This window comes from Neurospora tetrasperma, assembly GCF_000213175.1.
Source record: "Neurospora tetrasperma FGSC 2508 unplaced genomic scaffold NEUTE1scaffold_4, whole genome shotgun sequence".
NCBI lineage: Eukaryota > Fungi > Ascomycota > Sordariomycetes > Sordariales > Sordariaceae > Neurospora > Neurospora tetrasperma.
Genome location: NW_009799102.1, coordinates 2,394,309 through 2,405,681, shown reverse-complemented (window position 1 = coordinate 2,405,681; position 11,373 = coordinate 2,394,309). Strand labels below are relative to the sequence as shown.

General features: G+C 51.9%; 2 protein-coding genes across 2 annotated transcripts; both read left to right on the top strand.

Moving 5' to 3' along the window:
- Positions 1-293: 293 nt before the first annotated feature.
- On the top strand, positions 294-3,805 carry NEUTE1DRAFT_84228 (acetyl-CoA synthetase; the record flags this gene model as incomplete). Its single annotated transcript, XM_009854006.1, has 5 exons — positions 294-638; positions 833-856; positions 1,036-1,062; positions 1,319-3,147; positions 3,206-3,805. The coding sequence occupies 5 exons, from the start codon at positions 575-577 to the stop codon at positions 3,263-3,265; spliced, it is 2,004 nt and encodes a 667-aa protein (XP_009852308.1).
- Positions 3,806-6,016: 2,211 nt separating this feature from the next.
- NEUTE1DRAFT_123209 (uncharacterized protein) lies at positions 6,017-9,356 on the top strand (the record flags this gene model as incomplete). The annotated part of the gene is made up of 5 exons (XM_009854005.1): positions 6,017-6,065; positions 6,106-6,271; positions 6,523-6,717; positions 6,814-8,557; positions 8,623-9,356. 5 exons carry the CDS (start codon positions 6,017-6,019, stop codon positions 9,259-9,261), a joined length of 2,793 nt encoding a protein of 930 aa, XP_009852307.1.
- Between the last annotated feature and the right edge of the window lie 2,017 nt (positions 9,357-11,373).

The window sequence follows — 11,373 nt, the reverse complement described above, 5'->3', positions numbered from 1 at the left end:
TGCCATTGGCGGCCCTCCACAGTCCACAGTAGTCCCCATCCCGAGCCAGCCCAGCTTATCCACACGTCCGACCCTAGATAGCAGTGTGCGTGGTAGTCAGTCAATCCGTCCATCCTTTACGGTTACATCCTCTATCCATGCAGCTCTTCATGACCTTCTCCATCCTGGCGGGTATGCTTCGTTTTGGTAGTGGTGCTCGGAGGTGCTCATAATACAAAAGCGCGTCGGCCCTCGTCCTGCCAACCCGCTGTCCTTTCCTTCTGCCTGCTGTACCTCTATACCAACCTGACCTGCCTGCTGTCCTCTCCTTTTTCCTCCTTGCCCTTTTATCCTCATCTCCTCTCTTTGCTTTGCGAAGCCTTGGCCTCCTGTCAGCTGGCCACTGTGGTTCACTCACTGCTGTGCCTTGTCCTGCGTCTTTAATCGAGCCTTTTCAGCACCAAATCCGCCTTGCTTAGTTAGAGCTGCTTCTACCTCTGATCAATCCTTTTCCAGCGAAGCGCAGGAAGGTATTGCGTGCGACCACCAGTACCCATCTATCATTACCGCCCAGAACAACCACATTACAGTCACCATGTCTGGTAGCAGAGTTCCTGCCGGGGCAGTAGTGCCCGAGGCTCACATTAATGAGACCTTCCGTAAGTCCCGAAGCCCCTCAGAGCCCCCAATTGGCCGCACAGCATGGCTGTCAGGAGATGCAATGCGCTCGGGAGACTCTCGTCAGGAGATTGGAGGCTCCAACACGGGATTCGGCCGGCCGCGGAGTTGCGCCGAACCAGCCAGCAGGGTCTTGAGTCAGGCAATTTGCTAACCCTGGAATTTTCTCTCTTAGAGCCCCCTAAGGAGATGCTTCAGAGTATGTCTTTCAGATTCCAACTCGAATTATTGTAACCAACCAATAGAGGATGCCGCCCCCAGCCAAAGTTGTTGGGGTTGATCCAGTTATTGGCACTGCGGGAAAACTCGCCTAGGACCAAGGGAGTCGGGTAGTTCAGGCCAAAGAAAAAAAAAAGCTAACTGGATAACCTACCACAGACCACCCAAGCAAACCTCATCTTGCCAGTGAGTAAACCCCCTAGAAACTCGGTTACCCCGGCCCCTTGCTATTCCCGTCCCTCCCCCCGCACAAGGCAGCATTCGCGACACGCCGGTTTTCGGCGACTGCTACGCTACGTGCATTTCCCCCTTTTCTCTGCGTTCGACTCCAAGCTGTCGGGTCCTCGAACCCCTCATCTGGTCCAACACGCTCATCGGATATCGGGCCGAGCCATTGATCTCATCCCTGTGTGCTTGGTGCTAACACACGAGTTTGCGCCAGACTTCGAGGAGTACCAGAAGCTGTACAAGCAGTCCATCACCGAGCCGAACGTGTTCTGGGCTGAGCGCGCCCGCGAGCTCCTATCGTGGAGCAAGGATTTCCAGACTGTCCACAGCGGTTCCCTCGCCAACGGTGACAACGCCTGGTTCGTAGAGGGCGAGCTCAACGCCTCGTACAACTGCGTCGACAGACACGCCCACAAGGACCCCAGCAGAGTCGCCATCATCTACGAGGCCGACGAGCCCGGTAAGGGAAGGAATGTTACCTATGGCGAGCTCCTCAGGGAGGTCTCCAAGCTCGCCCATGTCCTCACCAACTTGGGCGTTCGCAAGGGAGACACCGTCGCCATCTACCTGCCCATGATTCCCGAGGCCATCGTTGCCATGCTTGCTTGCACCAGAATTGGCGCCATCCACTCCGTCGTTTTCGCCGGCTTCTCCTCCGACTCCCTCCGCGACCGTGTCGTCGATGCCCAGTCCAAGGTGGTCATCACCACCGATGAGGGCAAGCGCGGTGGCAAGCTGATTGGCACCAAGAAGATCGTCGACGAGGCTCTCCAGCAGTGCCCCGATGTTCGCAACGTGCTCGTCTACAAGCGCACCGGCGCCGACATCAGCATGACCCCCGGCCGTGATCTCTGGTGGCACGAGGAGGTTGAGAAGTACCCTGCTTACTACACCCCTGTGGCCATGGCCTCGGAGGATCCTCTCTTCCTTCTCTACACCTCTGGCTCCACTGGCAAGCCCAAGGGAGTTGCCCACTCTACCGCTGGTTACCTGCTCGGTGCTGCCATGACCGGCAAGTACGTTTTCGACATCCATGACGGCGACAGGTATTTCTGCGGTGGTGACGTCGGCTGGATTACCGGTCACACCTATGTCCTCTACGCCCCGCTCTTGCTCGGTGTCTCTACCGTCGTTTTCGAGGGTACCCCCGCCTACCCCAACTTCTCCCGCTACTGGGACATCATTGAGGAGCACAAGGTCACTCAGTTCTACGTTGCTCCCACTGCCCTGCGCCTGCTGAAGCGCGCCGGTGACCACCACGTTCGCAACGAGATGAAGCACCTCCGTGTTCTCGGCTCTGTCGGTGAGCCCATCGCCGCCGAGGTCTGGAAGTGGTACTATGATGTTGTCGGCAAGGGCCGCGCCCAGATTTGCGACACCTACTGGCAGACCGAGACTGGCTCCAACGTCATCACTCCCCTTGCCGGTGTTACCCCCACCAAGCCCGGTTCCGCTTCTTTCCCCTTCTTCGGTATCGAGCCCGCGCTTGTCGACCCTGTTACCGGCGAGGAGATCCACGGCAACAACGTTGAGGGTGTCTTGGCCTTCAAGCAGCCCTGGCCCAGCATGGCTCGCACCGTCTGGGGTGCCCATAAGCGCTACATGGAGACCTACCTCCATGTGTACAAGGGCTACTACTTCACGGGCGACGGTGCTGCCCGCGATTACGAGGGCTTCTACTGGATCCGCGGCCGTGTCGACGACGTCGTCAACGTTAGTGGCCACCGTCTCAGCACTGCCGAGATTGAGGCTGCTCTGATTGAGCATCACTCCATTGCCGAGGCTGCTGTCGTTGGTGTTGCCGACGAGCTCACTGGCCAGGCCGTCAACGCCTTCGTTGCCGTCAAGGAGGGTACCCAGATCAACGATGCTCTCCGCAAGGAGTTCGTGCTCCAGGTCCGCCGCAGCATCGGGCCCTTCGCTGCTCCCAAGGCCATCTACATCGTTCCTGATCTTCCCAAGACTCGCTCTGGCAAGATCATGCGCCGCATTCTAAGGAAGATCGTTGCCGGTGAGGAAGATCAGCTTGGTGATATCACTACTGTAAGTTCCAGTCTACCAACCGAATAACTGCATGCAAGATACTAACAGCTGGAAATAGCTCAGCGATCCCAGCGTCGTTGCCAAGATCATCGATGTCGTCCACGCGCAGCGCCAGTAAAGGAATATAGCGCCAACAAAGAAGTAAAAAGCATATAAACCTATTTAATCTTTTTTTCTTTATTTCGAATGGGGCATGGGATTTTGGGATTCATATACCATAAGGGCTAGCCTACTAGTATGCTGCAAGTCAGTGTCAGTAGTGGTAGTCAAACGTCCAGGAAAAGGGCAAAGGGAAGGCAAACGGCAATGATTATGTATCGGTTTTAGGTCAAGGAGAAGAAGAGGAAAGCGAGGAGGAGGAACACTAGTGGGTTCTTTCTTCTGCACAGGGAAGGACGCGCGGTCAGTTGGTCCGTTATATGTCTCCTCAGCAGGCAGGCACATTGTTGAAAGAAGAGCGATGTTTTTATTTTTTATTTTAGTTTTTTTGGTACGTCATATCACGGTACTCTTTTCCTTTTTTCTCTCTCTTTTTTTTAACAAGTATGCGTCGTTTTCTTTCTATCTTCTTGGGTTATCACATGTACTTGGATACCTTATGGGGAAAGATCAATAGATTACTGGTTTGCGTTCATTGCAACACGTGAACCATTTCTCGTTGCCTTGCCGTCATGTTGTGCCGTTTTACTAGCCAGCAGAACGTTCTGCCGTCTCTTGAGGTAGAGTTATCAAGGGCTTTGATATGTCTCCCAACAAGATGTCAACAACCCCCTTTCCCGGTGCGGCACTAGAAAGACGTAAACAACCACAGTCGGCGTTAAGGGGGTGGCTAGTGCCTATAATCAAAATAAACAAACAAACCCCTGAAACAATCTCTCCAATATCAGCCTCATGAACGAGCCTCACCTACGCCACCCATCTACAAACTATACGCTACGTATCTTCACGCAAACCCCAGGATAGCACAGCCTATCTAACAAGCGCGGGGGCGTTGTACGTACAATTCCGAAATTGACCGCAGTGAAAGGCATCACGGCGATTGCGCAGGATTCCGCAGGAGCCGCGATTTTCCCACGGCTAGCGGGTTAGGCAGGTCATTGGGTAGCTAGGGCTTACGTTACAGCTTACTGGCGTCGTGGCAGGGCTGAGCAGAAGATTCGTTCCTTCAACGCATACGTGTATCACAGGATTAACAAGCAAAAAGCATGTCAAGTGTTGAACAGTGATTAGGTCTTGACGTTTTGAGTTGGAGTTGTAAGAAAACGCGATAAAGTTAATCATTGTTGGGTAGAAAAACAGTGGGGATTGAAATCCATGTAATGGATTTGGAAGCTTAAATCCCCGCCCGACAACGAGGTTCTTCTCCACGATGATGATGATGATGATGATGATGATGATGATGATGCTCTGGGGCGAGACAGCGTTTACTCGGTGTTGAGGACTAGGAGGTCGTTCGTACATAGGTCTGTCTATTTATAGGTTAGGCTCTCACAGTCAGCAGCGAAGCTAATGTGTGCTAGGTAATATATGTATGTAGTGCAATGTCGATACGATTCTAGTCGGTATGATATGTGCCCAATCCCGTCCGAGACGATTGGGGTTTATTTTTCTTCCTTTTTTTTTTTTTTTTTGGTTGCCCTTGTCCTCTTTCTTCTTGGTTTTCTTTTCTTTTCTTTTCTGTTCTTTTCTTTTCTTTCTTCGATATGGGTGTAATGTATAACATGAGTTGCCCAGCAAAGGTACCCATAGCCTGTGTTCGTCTCATAGGTATCGGACATCCTCACTGCCGGTATCAAAAGTGTTGTACCATGTGCCTGTTAGTGCTGCAACCTCACTGGTAGGCGCAGGAGGTCCGAGATCTGAAACACAGGGCAAGGGAAAAACGACCCGACGAAAAAGAGAAAAAAAATATGTAAAACAATGGTGTCATTCGTCACAGCTTCACAGGGCTGGGCTAGTGAAAGGCCCGGACTAACAGGGTGGGTGTAAACCACCATCAAAGTCGTGGATCAATCCCCTACCTACCGAGCGGGCATAATTAGGATTTACAAAATCCGGTAGATGTTGAAGAATGTCGATTGACGAATGTCCGTCTTGATATTTCGATCTTCAATCTCGGAAATCCTTTTTGTCCATGTCGGGGTTGTCGATACCGATGCCGAGATTCTCGGGAATTTCAACGAGGGATCTCGCTCAGACTGCAAGACTTGGTCGTTCATTCGCTCGCTTCGAAGAAGAAAATTAAAAAGATGTCAGTATATTTGTCAGCCAGATATGTCTTGTCTCGTAGTGTACACGCGTAGCAAGCTGGGCACGATGTCTGGGCGGTAGGGAATAGAATAAGTGAAAGGAAGTTGTTGCGTTCGCGAGTGGAAGTGAATTGGGACCAAGACCGGAGGCAAGACCAAGTCTGGCGCAGTCGGGAAGCCACAGAAAAATAACATCCATTGTCTTCTCTTTCGGGTGTGTGTTGTTAAGGAACGCGCGGCCGTGGCTTGGGTGATGAAAAAGGTGTATGATGTTATGTCAAAAAGGTTGCTGATAAATGCTGAGAAGAGATCCGTGGTGCGGGGAAGTGAGGCGCATCCCCATTCAGTTGTAGGTTGTTCCTTAGTATTAGAGGTATGTTACCGCAGCAGCAATCATTGCTGTGATGATGTTCGGACCCCGGCCGGGCGGTTCAAGTTCACTGCTGACTGCACTGCAGGCGCTCGTACAGTGCCAAGGACGTGTCAATGTTCTTAGGTAGCCAGGTGAAGTGCTTGGCCTCATCTTGGCTGAGGCGCTGGGCGACCAATTATAGGTCGTGAACTTTGCAGTCTCCCGCCTCCCTTCTTTTTGTTGTCCACCGAGCACCTCGACCCGCTTCATGGACTGGTTCCTGGAAGTCCCTGCTGACCTCCCGCCTCTCTTTTTGGGTTGTTGTCGTTTTCTTCTACTGTTTGAGACACCCACCAGTAGGTGACCACCATACACGGCGGTATCCTCCTGTCGACTCCCATCTCCCTTTTCGCTCGCTACGTCGGCTGTCGGCGCTGATTGATGCTCACGCAACCACTCCGACGGACCTTTGCACTGCCACCACCTTTTCCAACTTCCCCATCCACACGGGCGCATTTTGGAGGTCAGAGTTTTGGACATTCCCTCTCTTCACCATTCATTTTTGCACCTGTCGACTTTTGATCCTGAAACATAAACGTTGATCATTCCCATTTCCCCCCCGTTTGGTTCTTCCAGGTCCCGCCTCTCCCTCTATACATCCACCGCCAACAGCTCCTGTTAGAAGCTATCGACTAATAGTAAGCAACAAGCGGGGAAGGACCTGGCATACGGGTGTACACATGTTTTGAATCGTCTGTGGTTTACCATACATAGCATTCATTTCCACGATACTCCCATTTCGCTCGTTTCTTGTCCATTTCAAGAACTAGTACTCGATTTGCATCTTTTCGATGGACTACGGGCGGTGCGTATAGAAGAACATAATCTTTTAGAGCTGAAGTATGTTTGTTTCCAAGGTCTTCGCGGCCGTATTTGCTGCCGTTGGCCTGCTTGTCCAATCTGCTACAGGTATGTTCGCCATCTTCTCCCCATTCGACTGCCATCTGGTTGACATAGCTGGTCTTAAGCACATTCGACGGAGAGAAACCCTTTATCGTACATTAGCCATGTCGACGATGCTGTGATCCACACCCCCTCACATCGAGTGCACTCTCAGTCAACCTTTGACCTCAGCTTCTACCTCCACGATCGCCAACAAAAGATTCGCTTCGTTCTGGAACCGAACTATGACATCCTTCCCGACGATGCAACAATACACATATTGGGTCCCGATGGCAAGGTCAAGAGGATTGAGCCTATTGCCAGGGAAGAGCACAAGGTTTTCAGGGGCACCACGTTTGTTCAAAGGGAGGGAATGACGGACGCAGACTGGAGGCAGGCGGGATGGGCACGAGTCTATGTCCTTAGGGATGGGGACCGACCTATTTTTCAAGGATCCTTCAGGGTAAACGGAGTCGACCATCACATCCAGACGAATACCAACTACAGACAAACTATGATACCAGGCGATCCGGAGATCGAGGAGGCGGATGAAGAGTACATGGTTGTCTGGCGGGATTCCGACATCAAGAAGCCGGCACACGACGACCTGAAGAAGCGTGATCCTGCGAGCACGGGCTCTTGCGCCTCGAACGACCTGCTTTGGAATAGGGACGAGAACAACGGAGTCTTGCGGTGGACCGAGGAGGTATTCGAGCATCATAGCCGCTGGGCTATCAGTCCAAGGGCCCTTTTCGGACGACAAATGGACGGAACCCAAGGTGGCAATGGCGCTGGTGTTAATCTGCTGAACAGCATTGGTTCTACAGCCGGTTGCCCGACTTCGAAAAAGGTTGCCCTGATTGGCATAGCTACCGACTGCACCTACACGGAAAAATTCAACTCGACCGAATCTCTGAGGCAAAATGTCATCGACATGGTTAATAAGGCTTCTCAGCTCTTCGAGAGCTCCTTTAGCATTTCTCTAGGTATTCGGAACTTGACTATCAGTGATAAGGAGTGCCCGGCTACGCCTCCTGACAGTGCGCCCTTCAATATGCCCTGCAGCAGCGGTGCGACAATCACCGACCGCCTTGTGAAATTTTCTGGATGGCGCGGCAAATCCAACGATAATAACGCGTACTGGACTTTGCTGTCAACCTGCAATACTGGTTCTGCCGTTGGCCTCGCCTGGCTCGGTCAGGTCTGCCAAGGAGGCGCTACGCAAAGCCAGGGCAACGAAACCGTCGCGGGCGCAAATGTTGTCGTCAAGACCTCTACCGAATGGCAGGTCTTTGCTCACGAGTCGGGTCATACCTTTGGTGCAGTCCACGACTGCCTTCCAGACACATGCGCAGACGGCTCCGCCGGAGAAAACAAGTGCTGTCCCCTTTCAACCACCACCTGCGATGCCAACGCCCAGTTCATCATGAACCCGTCCACAGACGACCGCATTACGTCCTTCTCGGCCTGCAGTATCGGTAACATATGCAGCTTTCTGGGCAGAAACCCCGGGAGGATGAGCTGCCTCTCCAACAATAAGGACGTTGTCACCATCACCGGTCAGCAATGTGGCAACGGCATCGTCGAGGCCGGCGAGGAATGTGACTGTGGTGGCGAAGAAGGGTGCGGAAACAACCCGTGCTGCGATCCCAAGACGTGCAAGTTCACCACCAACAGCATCTGCGACCCCGCCAACGAAGAGTGCTGTACCGATAAGTGCCAGTTTTCTGGCACCGAAACCGTCTGCCGCGCCAGCACTGGCCCTTGCGATCCAGAAGAGAAGTGCTCCGGCACTAGCGGCTCCTGCCCGGCTGACAAGACCGCCGACGACGGCACTTCATGCGGCGACTCGCTCACCTGCGCTTCAGTACGTTTGTTTATACGACAGCTTTTGAATCAAACTCTCTGTACTGCATAACTAACTTTTCTCAGGGACAATGTACCTCGCGCGACCAGCAATGCAAGACGTTCATGGCTACCGAGGACACACACAACCAAACAACTTCGTGCTCCAACGAGGGCTGCACGCTTGCTTGTGAGGGCCCAATGTTCGGAAATGCCCAATGCTACTCCCTTCCACAGTACTTCCTCGACGGCACCCCTTGCGAGGGTGGCGGCAAGTGCCATAACGGCATCTGCGAGGGCGCCAAGCTCAGCAACCAGATCCTCGACTGGTTCAAAGACAACAAGAATATTGCTATCCCTGTCGGCTGCGTCATCGCCGGTCTTCTTCTCATCTCCCTCATCAGCTGCTGCTGCAGCTGTTGTCGCCGTGCGAGGTACAGGTCGAGGAGGGCACCACCAAGGATGATGGCGCCGTCGCCGGTTATGGGTCAGCATCCTGCGGGGTGGAACTGGGCCGGCGGTAGGAACGGCGGGCATGTTCCGTTGCCCTCGCAATCGGGGCCGCCACCGCCGCAATACCAAGGGCCACCGCCGCCATACCAAGGGGGACCTCCGCAGCCGCCAATGGGACAGCCTATGGGTCAGGGACAGTTCCCGGGCCAAGGAGGGGATGGAAGGTATGAGCCGTTTAGGGAACAGCAGAGGGGGTATGGTAGGTATGCTTGAGCACTACCGTGCATGTGGATATAAATCGACTGTTTGTATATGACTGAGCGTCTGTGGCGTTCGTATCTTGATGATAAATGATGAATCTTCTCTGCTTTTATATTTCTTGCGAATACACAAACGTTTTGCGAACTGTGGCCTGACGCTATAAGATGTAGAGTCAAGAAAGTCATGGCCGGTCAAAAAGGTAATGTACATAGCCTCTCGGCATGAGCAACGGATGCATGAAAGAGGAAGTTATGCTGGTGTGTAAGTTAGGTCGGTACTACAAATGAGACCCATCCTAATCTGTTTGGAAGGTCTCGGTTTAACAGACTCTCTAAGGGTGCATCACGCGCTAGAGGATGCGAGCTCTACCTATTTCTAGTGCCGTTAATAGGCTCCGACTCTTCTTTCAATTTGGGTTTCTTCATTCCCTTCATTTACAACCACCTCTTCGGACTTTCCTCCGCCCCCCTTTCAAGATGATTCAACTTCCAAGTTCACCAGAAAACGAAGGAAGGGATGCGCTGAACTTGGCCTTTGCCTGATGTGACAACATCAACCACAGAACTGGACTAACGGTTACCACGAATATCCCGACACATCTCAGTTATCTTCACCGTCATTTTCATCCTGGACAGGATTTGAAGAACAATATTTCCCGGGTTGCAAAGGGCGACAACTGGGGCTGGGAAATGGCGGCGGTGCTTCTGAGCTGCAGCTCGCTCGCCGCTCCCATCACCATTGCCGAATTTTATATAACGGCATTGACGTGAATTCCTGGGAGTTCTACCTCTTCTTGAGCAAGACGATTTCTGGATTATCCAAGGCGGGTAGTATGTTTCTGACCGGTGCCAACGGCTCGAGAGGAAATAACATTAGGGCCAATGAATACTATATAGGAGCAGAGTCGAAGTGGGGCGAACTGCTGCAGGATGGTTCCCTCCGCTTGGAAGATCCGTTTATGCACACCAGTGGGACGGTGATCACAGACCGTCGGGAAGCGTTTGATTCTTGCGATGCTTTCACCACATTTATCGTCTTCCAGATCCTCAAAGCTTCCAGAAAGTATAGATTACAGCATTCGGCTTTGGGGTTCGGCTTCCTACTCCTTTTGCATTAACTGGTACACTCGACAGTTCAGGACAACATTCTATATAAGAGGGGTCTCAACTTGGCAAAATAAACAAAAGAAGGGTGCAAGATTATTGTTAAAAGGAGTAGGGTGAATCAATCACTGGAACGAAACAGAAGGTGACAAAAAGTCGAAAAGAAAGAAAAACGGACATACAACACCAGGGATTCGCTGGTCGTCACCGACCCAACTACTAGTCTGGCCCTCACTGGCTTATCTATGGGAGAGCGGACGGGATCCCGAGTTTTCCAGTGGGTATGGTCGTATGTCACAAGTTAGCCTACATTTGTAGTTTATCAATGCTAGTGACTGAGTTGGATCGAGTGGTGCGAATCACAATACTTACATTGTAAGTGCCAGACAGGCTCGCACTTGCAATCCGGTCTTCAAAATTGTATGTGTGCAATCTGTCACCTTCTTCTACGTAGAGAAGCAACGACTGTTAGGTTCTATTCTTATTAGGCGTTTGGTGTAATTGGCCTGGTACACTTCTGCACATTTACTAAAGATGAGGACCCCTCCTACCAATTAATCTTTCTCGAACTGGAGTTTCAAGGCAGTCGAAGGGTTGATCACAGACTGAACTGAGCAACCTCGGCAGAATATGGCCATAAACGAGATCTCTGATGTGCTGGAATATATGAAAGAACATAGTGTCATCGAGGGTTTGAAAGAGAATCCGAGCAAATGATGAAGAGGCCGAACTCTTCTTTGATCGCGACCTCGTTCACAGACTCCCAAGCTCAATACATCTTCAGCCAGTTTATCCCATCTTAGGGCTATCGTGCCATCGGTTTTGGCTTTGATTCACCTTGAGATGCTGTTACCACCACCATTGACGACAATGATGGCAACCCCGACAACGGCGACCGAACCATAAGCAGCACAAGCTGCGGGATTAGTATTAGAAGTACTATTAGAAATTTCGACGACAGCAGAAGGGCTCACACAACGAACAGCATACAGGTGGCAAACCTGTAGTTAATAATATAAGT